General features: G+C 42.3%; 1 protein-coding gene and 1 long non-coding RNA gene across 2 annotated transcripts in view; one reads left to right on the top strand and one right to left on the bottom strand.

Moving 5' to 3' along the window:
• ARHGEF33 (Rho guanine nucleotide exchange factor 33) overlaps positions 1 to 22,187 on the bottom strand; it is a 43,202-nt gene that overhangs the window by 8,906 nt on the left and 12,109 nt on the right. Inside the window, exons 5-15 of the mRNA XM_054728457.1 lie at positions 21,903 to 22,024; positions 19,537 to 19,679; positions 17,088 to 17,147; positions 15,823 to 16,047; positions 15,041 to 15,170; positions 10,267 to 10,399; positions 8,538 to 8,621; positions 6,852 to 6,935; positions 5,077 to 5,225; positions 3,924 to 4,088; positions 1,461 to 2,289 (exon numbers count right to left, since the gene is read on the bottom strand). Of these exons, the coding sequence (XP_054584432.1) occupies positions 1,461 to 2,289; positions 3,924 to 4,088; positions 5,077 to 5,225; positions 6,852 to 6,935; positions 8,538 to 8,621; positions 10,267 to 10,399; positions 15,041 to 15,170; positions 15,823 to 16,047; positions 17,088 to 17,147; positions 19,537 to 19,679; positions 21,903 to 22,024 (2,124 nt within the window). The remainder of the gene's footprint in view (positions 1 to 1,460; positions 2,290 to 3,923; positions 4,089 to 5,076; positions 5,226 to 6,851; positions 6,936 to 8,537; positions 8,622 to 10,266; positions 10,400 to 15,040; positions 15,171 to 15,822; positions 16,048 to 17,087; positions 17,148 to 19,536; positions 19,680 to 21,902; positions 22,025 to 22,187) is intronic.
• On the top strand, positions 1,739 to 16,449 carry LOC114230285 (uncharacterized). Its single transcript, XR_003616169.2, has 3 exons — positions 1,739 to 2,608; positions 10,288 to 10,435; positions 16,312 to 16,449. It is a non-coding gene; the product is annotated as an uncharacterized LOC114230285 (long non-coding RNA).

Here is a 22,187-nt window from a genome sequence, read left to right as displayed (position 1 = left end):
ACTCACTCCTGATTGGCTGGTTGTCATTGTGGAAGTACGGCCGATTTGCATCTTTCTCTTTTATTAGTGTAGATAGATCCCTAAGCCCCACCCAGAATTTCTGAACCAGAATCTCTGGATCTATGCACACTTAGATTTTGAAAAGCAGTGGTGTAAGGTATGCTCCTGCCCAGCTGCACTTAATGTTTATATGAATCATCTAGGAATCTTGCTAAAATGCAGATTCTGATTCAGTAAGTCTGGGATGGGGCCCACATTCTGCATTTATAACAAGCTCCCAGATAGGTAATGCATTCATTCCTGGCCCAAGAACCACATTTTGAGAAGTGGGCTTTTAGGGACTATTTAGAAACTAAGTCTATTAATAGTTGAAGGAAAATCTTTCTGTGGAATCATGATCTTGATAATATCTTGCACTTGTGTAGCATTCCATGCTTTGAAAAGCATATTGACAAAGTTTATCTTATTTGGCCTGATCCTCACAACAGCACTGTGAGGTAGGAAAGGTATATATTGTCTTATTTTTACGGATGTGAAAACTGGAGGCACAGAGAAGCCAAGCGACTTGACCAGAAGCACACAGCTATTTGGCAGCGGAGTCAGGACTAGAACACAGATCTCCTGACACCTAGTCAGGTGTTCTTTGCAAAAAGCATACTGTCTTTCTTTCTTAAGAGACAGAACACTAATGACTAGGGTCTGACCTCTTTAAATGTCCCAAAACCTTCAGACCAAGGTCAGATATCAAAATACTAAACATTGACCTGGAGGCCAGCTGGTGAATCAGTGCTTCCTTGACTATTTTGTGTTGCCTCCGTCCCACTGGAGCCTGCAAAGTCACGTGACACCTGCTTCCAGTCAAAAGGAAATCAACTTGTCTTTGCCATGGACTTTGCAGGGAGTCCACAGTGAGGCAGGGCAACTCGTGTCTTCCCCAGCTACACACAAGCTGGCACGGGTCAGGGAGTCGAGTGAGGTGTCAGTGTTGGATATTTTGAACCTTTAAACAAGGAGGCGTGTGTGTGCCTAACCCACAAAGGAAGAAACAGACAGGCGGGGACTTGGCTGCAATGCTTTGAAAGGGAAGCACCCTGAGGCGCTACAGCTTGTGCAGGAAGGCAGAGGAGGCCCCTCACTTCTTCAGTGGGTGTGGGGGTGACGGTGTAAGCAGGTGTCAGAAGACTCTATGTCTTGCAGATCTCTTTGCCGTCATACATAATATGCATGTATGGCATGCCAGTTGCGTCTCGGTGCCAAGTGCAGGACGGACGCTAACAGGCTCCTTTGAGGGCAACTGAGGTCAGGACAAGCCTGGACCCCCAGCATCTGCCTTCATAGGCCGTTGGGACTCGCCCAGCCGGCCGCTCCCCACCTGGCGAGGCCCCCGCAACGCTGCAGGTGAGGCCAGGCTGCTCCCTGGACATCATCTAGGCCCGGGTTGGGGTTCGGTTTTACTTTACCCTCCTTACTTCCAAATAGGTCTGCTTTTCGCTTTGGGACCTCTGCTGGGGGAAGTAGGTCCTGGGCGCGCCGCGGGAGGCGGCGGCAGCGGCGGCGGCGGCGGCGGCGGCGGCCGAGCCGTGCGCCTGCGCGGCGCGCTCGGCCTTGAGCGGCGCGCGGCCGCCGCTGCTGCTGCGCGTGCTGTAGAGGCGCGGGGCCACGCCCTCGGCGGGCGGCGTGCGCGGGAACTCCTTGAGCGAGCGGCTCAGCGGCTTGGCCTTGCCGTGCGCCTGCGCCGCCGCCTCCAGCTTGTAGGCGCCGCTGCTGCTCGCCGGCGACGTGGCGCTCTTGGGCAGCGGCTGCAGCGCGTGCTCCGGCCGCTCGGCCTCCATGGCGAAGCTGACGGGCCGCAGGAAGCAGATGTCCAGGCTGGACTCGGAGGAGGCGGGCGAGCAGTTCTCGAAGAGGGCCGGCGCCTGGAAGGGCTCCTCGTCGTAGGGCGCGGGCAGCGCGAAGATCTCGCCGCCATACTCGAACTCCTCGTAGGCCGAGGGCGCGAAGCCGCGGGCGTCGGGCAGCAGCTCGGCCGGGGCGCGCAGGGAGCGCTCCACGTTCCCCAGCGAGGGCTCGGCGGGCGAAGGCTCGAAGTCCATCTCCGGGATGGACTGCAGGGGCCCCGAGAGCGCCTTCACGTCCTGCTCGGCGGGGCAGAACTGCGCCGGCGCCAGGAGGCTCTCGGGCCTCTCGTGCTTCCGGCCCTCCATCTCCCAGTCGCCGGGCTTCCCGGGCTGCATGCCGTCCATCAGGCTTTGCTGCTGTTGGCTTTTCTTCATGGGGGGCATCAAATGCCTTTAAAGGGGAAACGGTACAAGAGAGGCGTGCTGACGGTTAGCGTGGGCCTCTCGCCGAGCAGCGCAGGCCGGGGGCAACGCGAAGCCTGACGCCGCTGAGGTGCAAAACGGCCAGCTCTCCTCGCTGCCCCTCCCAAGCACCTGTAGGTGTTACCTGCCAAGCCCCCAGGAGCCCTGGCCCCTGCACGCAGGAGAGTGAAAAGGAAGTATCCGCCTGAGCACGGAGGCACGGCGGGGAGATGGCTGGTGGGCCAAGGATGCTCATCACTCCCCACTTCGAAGCCCTGAACCCCCGCACCACGTGTCAGGGCCCCAAGGTAACTCTTTCCTCTCCGCTCTTGCCCTAGCTGGTTTTGCTCTGCATACTGAGGGGTCCTGGGTTCGATAACTGGTCAAGGGCACAAGCGCGGGTTGCGGGCTCTATCCCCGGTGGGGAACATGCAGGAGGCAGAAGATCAATGATTCTCTCTCATCATTGATATTTCTGTCTCTCCTTTCCTCTCTGCAAATCAGTAAATATATATATATATATTTTTGAAAAGAATAAAACCCAAAGCAGAAATTATCTATAGAATTGCCTCTATTTGGTAAAGTGGGGATTTGGAATGTTGAGTTTTGGTTTTCCTTCTCCTTCCGGATGTCCTGGTTCCAAAGGTAGCCAAGTTGACTTTATCCTTATCTTTCAGCAGTAAAATGAGTTCCAGGTATATAAATAGTCTAATCGTTACTTTAAAGATCACCAAGAAGGTTGCAGAATGAGAATTCAGCCTAGTGTGGTAGAAGGTTGTATGCAGAGACCTTGAAAGGCTGTCACATCCACCCACTGCTCAGAACAGCTTTCCGAGAAGCTATGGTACGTGAGGAAGGGCTTATGTAGTCACTTTCTGAGAAAGCTTCAAGGAGAATTGGGAAAGGCTGAACAATATTCTTTCTGGATCCCCTCAGACCTGTTTTTATATAGATATAGATATAGATAAAATTTTTACTAATTTCAGAGAGGAAGGGAGAGGGAGAGAGAGAGAAGCATCCATGATGAGAGGGAATCATTGATTGGCTGCCTCCTGCATGCCGCTTCCTGGAGATCGAGCCCGCAACCCAGGAATGTGTCCTTGACTGGAATCAAACCTGGGACCCTTCGGTCCGCAGGCCGATGCTCTATCCACTGAACCAAATAGGGCTCAGACCAATTTCTTAAACTCAGAGCCCAGACTTTTTCATTGACCCCTGACTGGGATTCTCTTTCCCTCCACTCTGTTTTGGAGACCTTCAGTGGGTTCCCATTCTTCTGAGGGGTTGTAAAATGCCTTCCTGTCTTCTTGTGGCACTCCTTTCGTACTATCATTGTTCAGACCCAGAGACCTATGCTGTAGGTATAGAGGATGGTTACCCGCAGTCAGGTTGTTGGGAGTAACCTCAAGCCTCTAGGCCTGCCCCTTAGCATTCTTCGTGCCTTCCTCTAGGATGCAAACATTGGGTCAGCTGCTTGCCTGTCACATAGAGGCTTGATGGGGCAAGAGGGAGGGAGGAGTTCTGTTGGTCATACTCCTAATCCAGGCTGGCCAGCTACCCCACACAGACCACCTGGGACCCCAAGGCATTGTCATTAAGCTCTCCACAGCAACAGGTGCTTACGTGATAGCAGGGCCAGAACTTGGAGCAGAAGAGTAGGGTTGCAGCATCTCTTCTGAGTGGATCCCACTGTCACGGACCGCCTCAGGGCCTGCAGTGGGGGAAGCATCTTGCCCAGCATTGGCACACTGGGAAGCCAGCCCTTTATACAGCTTCGCCATGGATGACCTAATAGAATGGAAGTAATCTCAGAGTACACAGTGGGAAACTGGCTCTCAGAACACGCAGGTAATGTCAAGAAAGATAGGGAAACAATGTTTCTCAGATGAAGCTCAGCTGTAAAGTTCTCTCTCCAGGGCCCTCTACATACTGGATTGCTTACATAATAGGGTACAAGCTGGATATTAGGCAAGAGTAATGATGCTGATTAATTGGCTGAATTGAGTAGGAAAGGGATGGTATAGGGAGATGTCCTCCATTAGAGGAGCCATGGCTTGGAAGATAGCACCTTTTTCTTGTCTGAAAGTACCCACAGACTCAGTTTTCCTTATTGAGATGTGATGAGGTTGAAGGAAATCTAGATCATTAGGAAGCTCTGCTATTGGTTGCTTGTATTCTCTCTGAAGCCCTGATTCTCCCTAATCTTCCTGTTCCTTCTTAGCATGACATCTATTCAACCACCATCCCCTCCCTTACTTGGTTTTATTTTTATCCATAGCACTTATCAGCATCTAACTTATTTATTAGCTGGATGTCCAGGTCTAGAAAGTAAGTTCCATGTGGCAAAGATTTTTGTCTGTATTTTTTATTGCAGTATATTCTGTATAGAGCAGTACCTGATAAACACAAATAGGTGCTCAATAAATCTCTGTTGAATTGATGAAGAAACCACATGCTGGCCTTTAAACTGTAGTTTTAAACCTGGCAGGTTTAGGGGAACAACTATTTGTGGTAGTCAGCAAGAGATAAGGGGGGGTCTGTATAGGCATTAGACTGAACATGCCTATTTTCCTAATTTCCACCAGATAGTAGGTGCCTACGTATTCTAGCCTTTTTTGCTACCTCTCTTCCCTCCCCTTCTCTCTTCTACTTCCTGTCACTGCATTTTAGTCACTTAACATATAATATGGTAACTTGTTACAGACACCCACATTGTTTCTATCCTGTTCTCAGAAGCCTTTGATCAACCCTCTAGACTGCACCATCAGAACCTTACTTCTTGAGCTTTTTCCGTTTCTGAATAAGCAAATCCTCATTGCATTGAAACAGCAGGGTGTAGTGTGAGATAAACACTCGAAGGCGCTGAACACACACCAGAAGTAGGTAATAGTCAGGGTGTTCCTGCTCTGTGAACTTCAGGACGTTCTGGATGAAGGAAAAGAAGCAGCAGTGCATAATTAGAATGAAAAATTGTTTTGTTTCTTCTGTACCTTGCCTTGATGTGCTGTGAGAGTTTGGTAGCCATTTACTAAAAACAACAATACATATGGCCAATCTAATTATAAGCTGAAAAGTCAAACTTGCTGTTTTCTTTGTCCATCACACCAAAGGAAAAAAACTCACTATTGCTCCTGTTTGAGTTGGATGTGAACATAGGATAATTCCATCTGAAAAGTTGGATCTTTTAATTGGATCTCTTGAGGTAATGGAGCCGTTTTAACAATTACTGTTGAAAAAGCAATATTTATAAAACTCATAGGAGTCAGAGCAATGGTGAAAATGTGAAATACCACGGCACTCTGGAAGAGGAGCGATGTTTATGATCAAGGCTGGCTTGGTGGCTGCTCCTATTACATTGCCTACTGTGCTGTCGTGGAACATTCATGCAACTTGAATTTGGAAGAGCTAACATTTATTGAGTACTTCCTACTGCCAAACTCTAAGCCTGCACATATAATTTCTCATTTAGTTTTTACCATAGCCTCATTAGATAGGTACCATTATCATTTTCATTTAACAAGGGAATCAGGGTATATAGCAAAGTCAACTAGTCTTCATTAGGTTACACATCTAGTTAGTTGCAGAGACATGATCTGAACTCAAGTCAGCCAATAGAACTGGGGCTCTTATTTATCATACTCCTTGCAAGACCTGGGTTTTGGTTCTAAATTTTTTCATCTATTAGGTGTGTTAACTGGGCAAGTTATTTAAGTTCTTTGGCTCTCCATTTCCTTATCTAAGAAGTGGTAATAATGATACCTATTTCATGAGACTGTTGAAAGGATTAAAGAAAATAATTATTGTGAGAAAATGGTTTTAAGATAAAAAGCCACATACAATAGAAGGTCTTTTGTTATTGATACTGGGCTACTTCTATCTGAGATAAATCCCAAACATTTCTAAGATGCTTTGTTGAATTACTTAGATCAGTCAGCAAATAAACCAGGACAATGGGTGATAGGAAGAGGGACTGGTAAGGGTGTTGGTGAGCCTCTCTCTCAACTCTACTTCCTTCAAGGTGGACAAGTCCTGTGGGAAAAGGGTGTGAAGAAGTCAGTTCATCAGTTTCTTCATACTTCTTCTGTGACATAAGACAGAAGCAATGTACGGTGAACCTTGGAATCAAGCCAAAAAAAAGTAGAGTTACGTAGGCAGGATACATAGATAGTTCTTAGGCACTGTGGGTAGGGTGGGGGAGTGGGGATTAGGGGACATATTTAGATGGCTATAGAATCAAGGTAGAATGGACTGAATAGGTACTCAGAGTCTAGCAGGAGCTGCTATAGAAAGATCCTGGATCAGCAGAGGTGGAGATTGCTGGTAAATGAAGATAGAACATCAAAAGCAGGCATCATGAACCAAGCACGTTTTGAGATTGAGATTTTAGCTCATACCACAAGGTGGGGATGGGGAAATCAACAACCTTAAGGTATTTAAATACTTCTTACAAATATTAATTATTCCTTCCTGATCCCTGACAGTGTTTCTTGAAACCCAAAAACAAGAGTTTAGCCTGAAAATCACTTCGGGAGCTTGCGCAGACATGCCTACCTGCAGATGTATCAGATATTCAGGGATGCGCTGGACTATATGAAAAAACAGTGTATAGATGTCAGATTTAATCTCTTCATCACCCTGAATGAAAGAAAGATAGAACCATTCTTCAATGTCCCTCCAGCTCTGGCTGCAAACCCCAGTGTCAGTCCCAGCAAAATAGAAAAGGTTTACTCCCAGAGCATTTTCTTCCTCTAGAGTGAGATAAAGTATTGATCTTATTGGATAGGTCACTTGTTCAAGGACATGCTCGAGGAGACAACTCTTCTCTAGCAGGGAGGGTATCATATACTTCTTTTGAATCCACCCAACTTTCCAAACTACCCCTTCCATCCCACCCCCAGCACAGCACTACACAAAAGTGGGCATTTAATAAATTATATTTAAGTACTAGCTGTTTCGGCTCAGAGGATAGAGTGTCGCCTGTAGATTGAAGGGTCCCGGGTTCAATTCCGGTCAAGGGCACGTACCTCACTTGCATTCTTGATCCCCAGTCCCAGTCAGGGTGCGTATGGGAGGCAACCAATCAATGTGTTTCTCTCTCATCAATGTTTTCCTCTCTGTCTCTCCCCCTTCCTTCCACTCTCTAAACACCAATGGAAAAATATCCTCAGGTGAGGATTAACAAATAAACAAAATTATATTTAACTTGAATGAATTCATTAAAGTTCTCCAACAAGTAATCATTACAATGGTTTGCTAATAAACACTGGGGGTGGATTGGAGTCACATGAGCGTGGGTAAAGGGATATGATTAGAAACTGGCCAGCTGGCTTGGCAGCAGGAAACATGTTGGACTTTATCCATACTTCTTCCCTTCCTTTCCTTTCCCTTTCTCAAATATTTTCTGAGTACTGACACGTGGTAGGCATTATACTGGTTTGGGAGTAGTAAGGTAATATAGAAAATTAAGACCTCACCTCTTATGAAACTTGATTAACTCTTAACTTCAGGGCTTCTGTTATGGTTTCTTCCTATTAATCTAAAATAACTAGAATTGTTATATACTTATATGTGTATGTTGAGCACCTAATATAGCATTACTAGTACATTAGCAATTCTTTTTTAAAATATATTTTTATTGATTTCAAAGAGAAGAAGGGAGAGGGAGATAGAAACATCATTGATGATAGGGAATCATTGATTGCCTGACTCCTGCACACCCCCTCCTAGGGATTGTGCCCGCAACCCTGGGCGGAATCGAACCTGGGACCCTTCAGTCTGAAGGCTGACACTCTATCCACTGAGCCAAACCAGCTAGGGCTACATTAGAAATTCTTAAAGCTACATGACTAGAATTGCTTTATAATCTTAGAAACTTACCGAATGACTTAAGTTTAATATTTAGATTATATAAGTTCAGATTCATATTGTCTAAGCCTAAAAACAAAACAAAAACCCTCATACAGCATGCAGGCTATAGCTTAGAAAACCTGTTTACTTTGCCTAACTTCCAGTGCAATGGAACAGAGGGTCAGTAAGGCAGGGCAAGGACCAAAGCAATGGTATTGATCCTTGAGTGGGCTTCTTTAACCCCAGGGAGGAGTATCAGTGGCTCTGTTCAAGCCATTCCCAACCTGGAGGACAAGCTCAGAGTGCATTTGCTGTATTTCCTGGGAGGATGAGCAGCATCCTATAGTACACATGTAACCAAAGGGCAGTGCACAGGTAGAGTGAACTTACCTCCTTCAGAACAACAACATGAACCAAAGAGATGCATTCAGGCAGGTCCCTCAGATAGGCAACATAATAATCCAAGAAATTATTCTTGAAAACAAATACAAAAATGCATGGTAAGAACCTGAAAACAGGAATGATAACTTTTTTTATAGACTCATATATATCAAAAAGAAGCACTTTGCAGAGATTTAGCTTACTTATTCATTTAATATGTTCATTAATATGTTTTTGTTTTTTATTCATCTTTTTAAAAAAATGTTTTTGGTTTTAAGGTAGATATCCCTATGGACTTGGGAACCAAAACTCAATATTCCTACTTGAATGAGAGAAAGTGAAATGATAAACCAAGGCAGAGAAGAGGAATTACTTAAGTTGAAAAAGTATTTTAAATTGCTTAATGACAAAAATGCATATTTTGTTTTAAAGTTATTTTTTAAATTATTTTTATTTTTTATTGTTGACATTATTACAGTTGTCTCCCATTCTACCCCTCCTTTACCCACCTCCACCCAGCCCGTCCCACTCCTGCCTCTGGCCCTAACCACACTGTGTTCATAGGCTATGCATATATGTTCTTTGGCTAATTCCTTCACCTTCTTTCATCCAGTCTCCTAAAATTACTTTTAATTTCACTCATCTACATCCAAATGAGAAACTTTGTCCAACCCACTTCATAGTGGCTAGACCAGTAGTTCTCAACTTTTTCCCACTAATTGCATGTTCACTTATGCAATATACCTCCAGGAAAACAATTCTCAGCTTTCAAAGTTATATTCCTACAGAAATAACAATTCTCAGCCCAAGAAAGCATACCAAATGCAAATGAGTACAAGTGATATGGAAAAAAATCAAATCTATACAACTAGACAATTTGTAAACTTTGTATTATTATCCACAATCCTTGATATATAGAGGTTGACTGCAGGCAAAATCTGGCTTGCAGACCAGTTTTAATTATCCCACATGGTGTTTTTAAGAAGAAAATTTCACACAAAATTCTGGATTTCCATCTGCTCTTAAAATATCAGATCTGGCAACTCGAGTCTTTTTCCCCCTGCATAATAATTGGATAAAGGTGAGTAGCTATTTCTTGTAGAAAAGCATATGTGCTGCACTTAAACTTACTTCCCAACAGTTCATATTGTATTAAACTCAGCTTACTTCTATTCATTTATATCACTGCCTAACTTTGTAGGCACTTGAGTTTGCAACTTCTAACCTGGATCATATTTAATTTGTAGATCCACATAGAAATTTGAAACTTAAGACCCTCTCCAAGTGAAAACAAAAAACATTCCAGACAAATAGCTGCCCATCACATTTTTTCAAATCTCTAAGGAATGAAATTGTAAGTGAAAGTACATACCTATATACAAACCTTCACATATTTATTTTATATGTATGGATTTATATGTACATGCATATATTGATACACAAATATATATGTACATACACGTGCATGTTCAATGGCAGCAGTTATAGTACAGTGGAAAGTGATAAACTGAAAGTGAGGAAACTTGGGTTCTAGTCACAGCTAGCTGGGTGGGTTTAGCAAAGTCTTAAGTTCTCTGAACTTTATTTTATTATCTATAGAATGAGGAGGTTAGACCAGATCTAAGCAGTTCCTTTAATTCTGAAATTCACTGATTTTAGATTCTCTATTAAGAGAAGTAGACGAGGGAGACACAGATGAATATAATTCAAATTTATAAAGAATTAAAAAAAAACTTACCTCATCATTTGTTAATTTCAGGAATAAATCTCCAAGGACTCCTTGGCGTGGCCATTTCAGGACCCTTTCCTGCAGAGCATGAAGCAAATCTAGGTGCTGCTGGACAAGGTACCGTAAAGAGCCAGGGAAGAGGCTTGAAACAGAAGAGAGACAGGATCACACAAAACAGGTGTGGAGAAGAAAAGACCCTATAAGAATATGTGCAGTAGGTCCCATTTTCCCAGTTATTCAAAATATTCTGAGTCACAGGTATACATTTAGGATTAAGAAATAAAAGTTTGGCCCTAGACGATTTGGTTTGATGGATAGAGAGTCAACCTGCGGACTGAAGAGTCCCGGTTTCGATTCTGGTCAAGGGCACATGCCAGGGTTGCGGGCTCTATCTCCAGTGAGGGGCCTGTGGGAGGCAGCTGATCGATGATTCTCTCTCATCATTGATGTTTCTATCTCTTTCTCCCTCTCACTTCCTCTCTAAAATCAATAAAAATATATTTTCAAAAAAAGAAAAGAAAGAAAAATTTGTAGACCTGACAACAAATATCCTCAGGATATAAAAAGACCCCTTTCCTGATTGCTCCTATACTGTTGTATATTGAACTATGTTACAAGGATTCCTTCCACTTCTCTCTGCCACCCCTCCACCTGCTGGGCCACCAGTCTCCACATATGCGAGGCCAACTGATCCAGAAGCTCAGTAGGAGAGGCCTCCTGATCTGAGCTCTAAGGCTGGTACAGTGGACTTGGAAGATCTAAGTAATCCCTGTCCAGAGCAGAGAGATTCGGAGGGTGGCCCAGGGACAGCTGGACTGAGAGAAGACCATAAAGCTGATGGAAGAAAGCACAACTGATTGAACTGAAAGAATGTAATGCTGCACCAGCAAGAGAGCTAGATGTGAGTTTCTCCCCACCGAGAGGCTACCAGTGACTTTGGGTAATATTGCTGGTGTGACACTGAAAGGTATTCGGGCATGGTGATGAGATCTGACTATGGGATGGGTGTCTATATAGGTTATGTAATCTGTCTTGTATTGGATTATCTTTTTCTTTTTCTCCTCTCCTGGCCTCGCTGGGACTCTCTTCTGCTCTGCCTCATCTCATTCTCTCCTCTTTTTCCCTCCCTCTCTGACTCCCTCCTCCTCTTTTGAGAACACTGCCTTCTGCTATACTGTGGCCAGTGTGCTTGCAGAGTTGGAGAGCTGGTAACTTGGTTGGAGTCCAGGATGCTGCCTGGACTGTCACTGGGACAACAGTTGAGATTTCAAGGTGGGGCCAGAGAAGGCGAATGCTCCCATCAAGTATCACGGAAACACATAAGCTACATGAAGAGCAACGACCTGCAGTGGGTTCGGTACCAAATACTGAAAACAGGCCTTAAAAAGAGTTTTTTAATTTAATAAAGACATTTGAAATCGGGGAGTAATGTGGAGGAAGTGAGCCAAGAGATGAAGAACAGAGGAAGAAAGAAGGCAAAACATACTGACCCTACTTCACTGTTTTGTACAACCCAGACCTGACTCCCAGAAGCAACTTTTTCATAACAGCAAGTATTAAGTGCTCAACTTTATTTCTGTTCCTTACTAGAAGTGAAATTATGTCAACATGAGTAGTTAGCATATTCTTTTGAAAGCCTCCAAAGTTACTTCAACTCTCACAGTCCAGTACTTAAATAATGAGGGAAATAAACTAAAATCAATCAAGGGAAATCCAATTATAGTTTCAAATTGATAACTTAGCTCTTGCCAATCCAGTATTAGCCCAAATAACTCCTGAACTTTCCCAGCTGGATATAACCAAATTTGATAATTAAATATGTGCCATTTTATTCGCAGATGGCATGATATTGTACATAGAAAACCATGAAGACTCCATAAAAAACTAATAGACTTAATAAATGAACTTGGCAATGTAGCAGGAAACAAAGTTAATACCCCAAATCTATGGCTTTTTTATACACCAATAATGAACTCACAGAAAGAGAAACAACAAAAAAATCCCATTTACCATTGCAACAAAAAAAATTAAGATACCTAGGAATAAACTAAGGATGTAAAAGAGTTGTACTTGGAAAACTACAGGATATTGAAAAAAGAGATAGAGGAAGACATAAACAAATGGAAGAATATACCGTGTTCATGGATTGGTAGAATCAACATCATTAAAATGTTCATACTACCCAAAGCAATCTATAGATTCAATATAATCCCCATTAAAATACCAACGGCATATTTCATAGACCTAGAACAAATTCTCCAAAACTTCATATGAAATTTAAAAAAAAGACCCCAAATAGCTGCAGCAATCTGGAGAAAAAAGAACAAAGTTGGAGAGATCACAATACCAGATAGCAAGATATATTTCAAAGCTACTGTTCTCAAAACTTCCTGGTACTGGCACAAAAACAGACATATAGACAAATGGAACAGAACAGAGAACCCAAAAATTGACCCAAGCCATTATGCTCAATTAATATTTGACAAAGGAGGCGAGAGCATACAATGGAGCCCTAGCTGGTTTGGCTCAGTGGATAGAGCGTCAGTTAGCCTGCGGACTGAAGGGTCCCAGGTTCAATTCTGGTCAAAGGCACATGCCTGGGTTATGGGCTCGATCCCCAGGAGGGGGCATGCAGGAGGCAGCCAATCAAAGATTCTCTCTCATCATTGATGTTTCTCTCCCTCTCCTCTCTAAAATCAATAAAATATATTTAAAAAAAAAAAGACCATACAATGGAGTCAAGACAGTCTCTTCAATAAATGGTGTTGGACATGCAAAAAAATGAAACTAGACTACCAACTTAATCATACACAAAAATAAACTCAAAATGGATAAAGGACTTAAACGTAAGATGGGGAACCATAAAAATCTTAGAAGAATCCATAGCCAGCAAAATATCAGACGTATGTCATAGCAATATCTTTACCAATACAGCTCCTAGGACAATGGAAACTAAGGAGAAAAATAAACAGATGGTACTACATCAAAATAAGCTTCTGACAGCAAAAGAAACCATCAACAAAACAACAAGGAAGACCACTGCATGGGAGAACATATTTGCTAATATTATCTCCAATAAGGGTTTAATCTCCAAAATTTACAGGGAACTCATGCAACTTAACAAAAGGAAGATAAACAATCCAATCAAAAAAATAGGCAAAGGACCTAAATAGACACTTTTTGAAAGAGGACACACAGAAGGCCAAGAGACATATGAAAACATGCTCAAGGTCACTAATCATCTGAGAGATGCAAATCAAAACAACAATGAGGTACCATCTAACACCTGTCAGAATGGCTGTCATCAACAAACGACAAGTGCTGGCGATGATGTGGAGAAAAAGGAACCCTCATGCACTACTGATGAGAATGCAAGACTGGTGTAACCACTGTGGAAAACAGTATGGACTTTCCTCAGAAAATTAAAAATGGAACTCCCATTTGACCCAGTAATCCCACTTCTAGGACTATATCCCAAGAAATCAGAAAGGTATTTACACCCCTATGTTCATAGCATAATTTACAATAGCTAAGATTTGGAAATAGCCTAAGTGCTCATCAGCAGATGAATGGATTAACAACTGTGGTACATTTACACAATGGAATACTATGCTGCTATAAAAAAGAAAGAACTCTTACCACTTGAAACAGCATGGATGGATCTGGAGAGCATTATGCTAAGCAAAATAAGCTAATCAGAGAAAGATAAATATCATATGATCTCACTCATTTGTGGAATATAAAGAACAACATAAACTGATGAACAGAAATAGATCCAGAGACGGAAGCATCGAATAGACCGTCAAATCTCAGAGGGAAGGTAAGGTGGGGGTGGGGGATAAGAGATCAACCAAAGGACTTTTATTCATGCATATAAGCATAACCAGTGGACACAGATAGTAGAGGGGGTAAGGGCATGTGCTGGGGGGTGGGAGTGGCTGGGTGGAGGTCAATGGGGGAAAAAGGAGACATATGTAATACTTTAAACAATAAGGAATTTAAATTAAAAAGAAAAATATGTGCCATCTGGTGGTGACCTCCAGCATACAACTTGAGTTCTTGGTGGATGTGGCCCTGAAGTTCAGCTTGTAAGGCTAATTGGCAATCCTATGGAGCTGACTTTGCCCCACCCCACCCCCAAAATGTTCATACAAGACTGATCCTGAGGCTGTGGCTCTATCTGGATGAATCAGACCAGAAAAAGCCAAGAACCCCAACTTCTGTGATCCTCCAACAAAGAGCAACAGCCCCACTCAGGCTTCTCTGCCCTTCCAGTGAGGGGCAGGGATGCCTTGAAACAGGCTGAAGAGACTTTTGAGCACTGTGCTTTTTTCTAGGGGAAATCTGAAGTTTTATTTTGTAGGCTTGAGAAGACGTGACAACCTCAGGTTTGAGTGCCAGATTGTAGTTATGGTGTGTGTTATTTTCACACCCTGCTCACTTTCCCACAGGGGTAGAAAGTGCTGAAAGCTTACAATTTTTATAGGAAATGTAGTTAATGTTAATAAATTTATTTTCAGTTTTGCATGGGGAAAGGCACCAATAGGGAAAAGGAATGCTCTCATTCTGTTCTGTATCTCATTCAGCTGATCTATTTAAAGTACACATGGAGGCTTCCGAAGAAGCTTAGAAAACCAGAGGTTACTTCCTGTCGCTGCATATTCTCTTTTCAAAGACTATTTCTGGAACTCTACAGGTCCCAGAATTACCAAAGTAGAAACAATAAACACTTACCTTAAATCTTAATCAATCTGAAAAGCAAAGGCAATGAATACATGGATACCTTCTCTCTTTGGAATTCCTCTTTCCGTCTGACCCCTGGAATGTTGCCTTGATCTTCAGGATCAGAGAGATGTTAATGACATATTTTCTTTCTGATTCAAGCAGTTCCAGAGCCACAGTTTGTCTTTTAGCTTTAAAAACAAATCAAGGAAGGAATTGTTAACCACTTCTCCCCAAAACCCTATCAAACGTTAGAAAGCAATACAAAGATATTGACAGCAATAGCATATGAAGAGATACTCAACATTGCCCAGCTGGTGTGGCTAGGTGGTTGAGCTTTGACCCATGAACCAGGAGGTTATGGTTCATAGTGCAAGAAGGTTTTTTTCTCTCTCCTCCTCCCTTAAAAAAAATCAATAAAAAATATATTTCAAAATATATTTGTATTAATTTCAGAGAGGAAGGGAGAGGGAGAGACAGAAAGAAACATCAATGATGAGAGAGAATCAATTGGCTGCCTCTTGCAAGTCCCCTACTGAGGATCAAGCCTGAAACCCAGGCATGTGCCCTGACTGGGTATCGAACTATGGCCTCCTGGTTCAACCCCTGAGCCACATTGACCAGGCAGTAAAAAATATTTTTTTAAATGAGTGGATACCCAGAATCAAGGTGGTAGTCCCAGCTGGCCATTGTGACCTCTATAAGGCTTCGGCTAGTTCATCCGAAAAGGAAACTACATACTAGGTGGTCTCATATGTCCACTGAATCTAAATGACAAGGATTCTAGCCCTCAGGTCATCGTGTTCTTTAAAATTTCAGCCTGCATTCCCCCTTGGGGCTTACCAGCTAAAGAAGTTTCACATAAAACATTTTCCAAGGAACCATGTCTGCCCTGGCCAACTTCCTTGAGTTTATCTGGGTGGTCTTTTGTGACATATTCCTCGCCCCATTCTTTCCCATCCTTCGGCTGCCTCCACACACCAGATGGCACATGGCCCTTAGACTGGATATCGGCTGTGAGGCAAGGCTTGAGGTTTTCTTCTGTTTCTGGAGTTGTTGGGTTCATTCCTGAAAAATAACATTTGCCATCAAGATCTATTTTTTTATTGTATTTGTTAGTAATTCTTAAATATCATGCTCCTGTGTGGGATGAAATATCAGCTCAGGATTAAAAGTCTCCACAGTTTCAAAGGATCGCCTCTCTCTGCTTCTGGTATATACAACATCTACTCTTTATACGTAGTCTCTACTAAATAAGAAGTTTTTAAAAATAAATTTATAGAATAATATTAATTTGTATAGTATGTATTGACTCATACTGCTTCCTTTCAGGTGAGCACATCAAGTACCTGTAGCACTAGGAAGAAAGTACAGAAAGAGATGGAAAGGGCCAAAGACAGTGTCAGCTTTTGGAACTTGTCCCCCTTGGCCCTGATGATGGTAAGTTGCAGAAAGGAAGGAGTAAGTGAGTGAGGGAAGATTAAATAAGTTATAAAATTTGGATGAATTGTCTATTAAATAAATAACTTTTTAATTAAGTAAACCAGTGATTTTCAACCAGTGTGCCACAAAAATTTTAAAAACATGCAATACCTGATCTCTTTTCCATTAAATTGTTAAATAAAAAAATGATAATAGCCAACACAACAATAGCCAATCTGTGTGAATGAATAAAATTAGATCTATTTTTTGTTAGGCAAAATATATTTTCTGGTGTACAGCAGAATTTTAGTAATTAGTTTGTGTGTTCCATGAGATGAAAAAGGTTGAATATCGCTGAAGTAAACTATAAAATGTGTGTTCATATGCAACTATGTCATGCTACATACACCTGTGAGTTCTCAGTTAATGTTAATTCATCAGTACTGTCATTGAAAGGAGTCAGAAAGACTTAAACTTTGATCTTAAACTTCCCCACCCCTTCTCTGTTCTTGGATTTAATTGAGTCACTGATCTACTCCAGTACACGTCTCAGAATCTTAATAACCAGTATGCTTTATTTTGCCTGAGTTCTTTCATGCCTGGTTTGGCACTGAGGGAGTAGAAGCAAGGAAGGTGAAAAAAGGGAAAGGATGGAATTACTAGAAGAAAAAAGAAGAGCCACTTACCAGGACCCATCATTCCCTTCACATTACTATCTCCTATATGCATGGATCTGGACTCTTGGGCTGCAGAGAAAGGAAAGCCTTCAATCAATATTCATTCCACTAACATGGACTGGGCACCTTCTATGAGCTAGCTAGACTCTAGGGACAGACTCACAGAATTCACTGTTTTCTGGGGGAGACAGCAGTGGGAAAAATACAAGATAATGTGACAAGTGCTATTTTCCCATTTGTAGAAAGGTGTAATAGTGGTACTTACCTCATAGTCTACCATAAGTATTAAATTATTTAATATTTGTAAGCTGCTTAAAGTGGTACCTGACACACATAAGAGCTAAGTTATTGTTTAACTGATGGTGAAGAGGGTAATGATGAGAGGAGTCAGAATGGTGCTGTTAAAATATGTCAGACCCTGTCGTTCCTCTGCTTAGCCCTCTGATGGCTTCCCATTTTAGTGCAAAAGCCAAAGACTGTATAATGATTTAAGACCCTAAAATATCTGCCCTTCTTCCCTGCCTGCTGTTCCCTTTCTTTTAAAAAGAAAAAAAAAACTGCATCTCCTATTGGTAGTGGCTGTTCCCTTTCTTTCCCTCAGTATCATAGCTAACTTCCTCACTTCCTTCAGGTCTTTTCCTGGTAGACACTATAAAATTACACCTATGTTTATTTTCTCCTTGTCACTATCTAACATATTATATATTTTATTTACCTTGTTCATTGTCTGTTTCCTTCAGAACCAAGTCTCCATGAGGACAGGAATTTTTGTTGTTTTATTCAATACTATATCCCATCATTTAAATCAATGCCTGGGGTGGGTGAATGGATGGATGAATGGATAGAAGGAAGGATGAGTGGGTATAACCAACAGCTTGACTGCAACCTCAGCTTAGCTGAGTCAGAGGCATCCAGCTAAGCTGTATATGTATTCCTGACTCAGAGAAACTGTGACATAATGAATGTTTGCTATTTTAAGCTACTAAATTTGGGGGTGCTGTATTATAACTAATAGTGGGTAAGTCAATCCTTTCTGAAAGTTTAGTCCTTTGATCTTGAGTTTTAATGTAACCTACTACCAATAGTATACATAATATCTTATTATGACACATTATCCCCACATTTTTGCGGCAACTTGGTAGGATAAACTATGTTATATAAGCCATGCCTACTCAAAGTGAAGGAAGAAGGAGTTGCCATTAAATAGCTCATTTAAATCCATCTGGACACTTTACAAATATAATTTCTGATCATTTCTCTTGTGAAAATGTTCAGTGGCATTGATCTGACATCTACCTTCCAAGCCCCTCCTGTAATCTCCCCTAACAAGACCATCTTTTATGTCATGCTCTTCATGACGTAGAGCAAAGAATATAGAGCTACCTACCATAAACCCACATCCCAGATGGATCAAGTGAGTTTTCCCAGGCTGCACCTATCCATCTCTAAAATAACTGCTCAAGTGGATAAAAACATTTTCAAAAAGCAAATCTGTACTTTAAAGTTAATACTGATTAAAAGCCATTTGATTTATATTTTTAAATTCAGTTATTCAAAACACATATATTGCCATTGAATATATGAGCCAAATTGTTCATTAAGCCAATTGAGGACTTTACAATTGGTTGAGAAGTCACTGAGCCTCTTTTGGAGACTTTCTACATAAGACGAAAAGAAAAAAAGAAAATTCACCTAAACATTGTTAATATCTACATTCATTCTCCTATAGGTGCTTTGCTAGATTTTGTTGAGGATACAAAGAAGTAGCAATCATTTTTTGTTTTGTTCCTTTTCCTGAGTTAAACACAGGTCACTAACCGATGTCTGCAGACATCCCTTGGAATGCCATTTTCTTCAGTACTGCCCAACTACAATTTCTATTATCTGTTCTAACATCTCTCAGAACAGGGATGTGGCTGGTGACTGTTTCAGCCCACAGACAGCACCAGCTCTGGTTTTCCAGAAAAAGAGAAGTACAAAGTTAGATTGCATGAGGGCACTGCCTGCAGTTAGGGCAGATATATCTTTCTCATGTCAGTGAAACCTTTGCTGAAAAAGAAGCAGAACACACAATTTTATCCATGCTAAGAATATAGCTACTTTAAAATGTCTATGCAGAGAGACAAGGATTGAGAAAGTAATATGGGAAATAAAACGATTTATTAGAGTAATTTTTTTAAACATTTTCCTGCTTATGGTTGTACAACAAATTATCTCTGGTCCATTTGAAATTCAAAACACCCAGTATTTTCAAAAAAAAAAGAAAACATTTTTAAATTAGGCAGACTCTCCTGATTTCTCAGATCCTCTGCATTCTTTTTAATTCCAGATGCAAGAGGGAAAATTCTGAGCAATACACCATTTTCCTCTAACAAGGATGAAGGCTTTAGGCCCACTTAAGCCCTCAGAATCAAGGAAAAAAATTCATGGCTAATTCGGTATGATTTGTGAGCTGTACCTTTTTCATAGGCCTGAGAAGGCAAGAGGTTTGTGAAGTCTTCACTTGGAAGAACAGGCTCAGGGATATTGATTGAACGGAAAGGACTTCCTTGTGCTTGAGCAGGCCCAGCCTGTGAGCCATGCTCTTCTTTTTGAGTTTTCCTAGGAAAGGGAAACAATAGGTCTTAATACCTGGTGGGTTAGGAAGAGATTCAGTTCAGAATAATTAAAGAAAATTTCTAAGTTATTGTGTTGAACCATATAAAATTGCTGTTTTAGTAAATTAACAAAGATCAAACACTAGCAACTTAATTCATCACCAAAGTTGAAGAAAAAATTAAATATCTATAAATCACCTTCTAATTGTAATATCTACATTCTTATTTCTCTGTTACTGGCTTCCCTATCATCAGGGTCTTTATAGAATTTGCATTGGTGACAATTTGCTTAGGATGATTTACATTCATGTCACAAAGAAACACAATGGTACCAGAAGACAGAGGTCTTCAGCTGAAAACAATTAGCCATTCTCCAGGGCCACACAAATGTTATTGCCATATTTCTAGTTTAAATTTGATACTATTAAAAACATCCTATCTAATAAAGATGGAATATGCTAATTGACCCTCACACTGTCACAAAGATGGCAGCACCCACGGCCAATAAGGAGGGAATATGCTAATTGACTGTCACACCCTCAAAGATGGCGGCACCCACAGCCCATAAGGAAGAAATACGCTAATTGACTGCCCCGCCCTCAAAGATGGCTGCGCCCACAGCCAATAAGAAGGGAATATGCGAATTGACTGCCCCGCCCTCAAAGATGGCTGCGCCCACAGCCAATAAGAAGTGAATATGCTAATTGACTGCCATGCCCTCAAAGATGGCAGCGCCCATAACCACAAGATGGCAGTGCCCAGTCCCTTCAGCCCCGCTGGGACAGCAGGCACACGGCAAGGCCGGGCCTGCCTGCCTCCAGAGTCCTCCAGTCCCCTCAGCCCCCCAGCTGCCCAGGGCTGGCCCCAGGCACAGGCAAGCTTCAGATGACAGCTGCCCAAGGCAGGCCCAAGGTGCAGGCAAGCCTCGGATGGCAGCTGCCCAGCCGCCCAGGGCTGCCTGAGGCTCAGGTAACCAGGGCCAGCCGAGGCTTGCGCTGCTGGCAATGGCAGCAGCAGAGGTGTGATGGGGTGTCGCCTTCCCCTGATCGCCAGGTCACTCCCACCCCTAAAGGCTCCCCGACTGTGTGAGGGGGCAAGCCAGGCTGAGGGACCCCCTCTCCAGTGCATGAATTTTCATGCACCGGGCCTCTAAGTATAAAAATAAAGATTATGTATGTTTAGTGGTGAAACTTTATGTGAGTCAACATGGTCGAGGTATCTATATATATAAAAGGCTAATATGCAAAGTGTCCCCACGGGAGTTTGACCGGGAGACCAGGAGTTCTATCGCTTGCTATTATGTGTGCTGACCACCAGGGGGCGGCGCGGAATGAAGGAAGGCCCCTGCTGGCAGCTAGGGAAAGGAGGCCCTGGCCAGCATCCGGCAGCCAGCAGCTGGGGAAGGGAGGCAGCAGCCAGAGGCCCCGATCGGCCCCGATCGCCGGCCAGGCCAAGGGACCCAACCTATGCATGAATTTCATGCACCGGGCCTCTAGTTGTTTAATATAAACTTATTTTCCATGGTAGAAGTAAAATAATAGTAGCATTAGAGAAGTTTCAGAAAACTAATTAAAAAAAGAAAATCACTGGTGACCCTCCCATTTTAACACAGCAACCATTATTTTAAAATATGTCTTGCCTGGCCTGCATGGCTCAGTGGTTGAGTGTTGAACTATGAACCAGGAAGTCATAGTTTGAGTCCTAGTCAGGGCACATGCATGGGTTGTGGGTTCGAGCCCCAATGTGGGGCATGTAGGAGGCAGCCAGTCAATGATTCTCTCTCATTGATGTTTCTCTCTCTCGCTCCCTTTCCCTTCCTCTCTGAAATCAGTAAAAATCTTTTTAAAAAATAAAATGTCTTTCTAGCTGTTATTTTACATGGTTTTACAGTTGAAATCGAATTCTACATGCCATTTTATACCATTTTCATTTTACTGCCTATTAAATGCATTTCCATTTAATAGTTACCATCAATTCTTAGTATTAACTAACTTTTATGGCACTATAACCTCTATCAGATGCTGACCCATAGAGCCCAGTGGCCAGCTAGCTACCATATTTTCCAGCGTATAAGACGACTTTTTAACCCAGGAAAATCTTTTATACGCCCAGTCGTCTTATACGCCGGAAATACGGTATATACTGATAGTGAGGAAGGTGTTCTCTGTGTCTCTGTAAAGTCATTACTTATGCTTTGCCTTTGGTCAATGTTTTGTCGAAAACTCACTTGGCTTTCACTTTTCGAGATTCTCTTCGCTTCTCCTGTTGAAGCTGTTCAATTTTCTGTTGCATCTCTTCTTGTTTGGAAGTGATTGCCTGGATCATTGACATGGCATTGCTCAGTTCTTCCTAAAAATTAAGCATCAATATGTATTTAATCTGGCATATGGGGTAAAAATATATAATATAGTATCTAGCAAACAGTAAGCTTTTAATACATATTTGTTGAATGAATCAATCAATGGATGAGAGATGAAAATTTTACTTCTGTGGCCTCTAATTTTAACACAAA

The sequence above is a fragment of the Eptesicus fuscus genome, chromosome 16 (assembly GCF_027574615.1).
Source record: "Eptesicus fuscus isolate TK198812 chromosome 16, DD_ASM_mEF_20220401, whole genome shotgun sequence".
In the NCBI taxonomy this organism is placed as follows: domain Eukaryota; kingdom Metazoa; phylum Chordata; class Mammalia; order Chiroptera; family Vespertilionidae; genus Eptesicus; species Eptesicus fuscus.
Note: the sequence above shows the minus strand (reverse complement) of the source record. Positions and strands in the feature narration are given on the sequence as shown.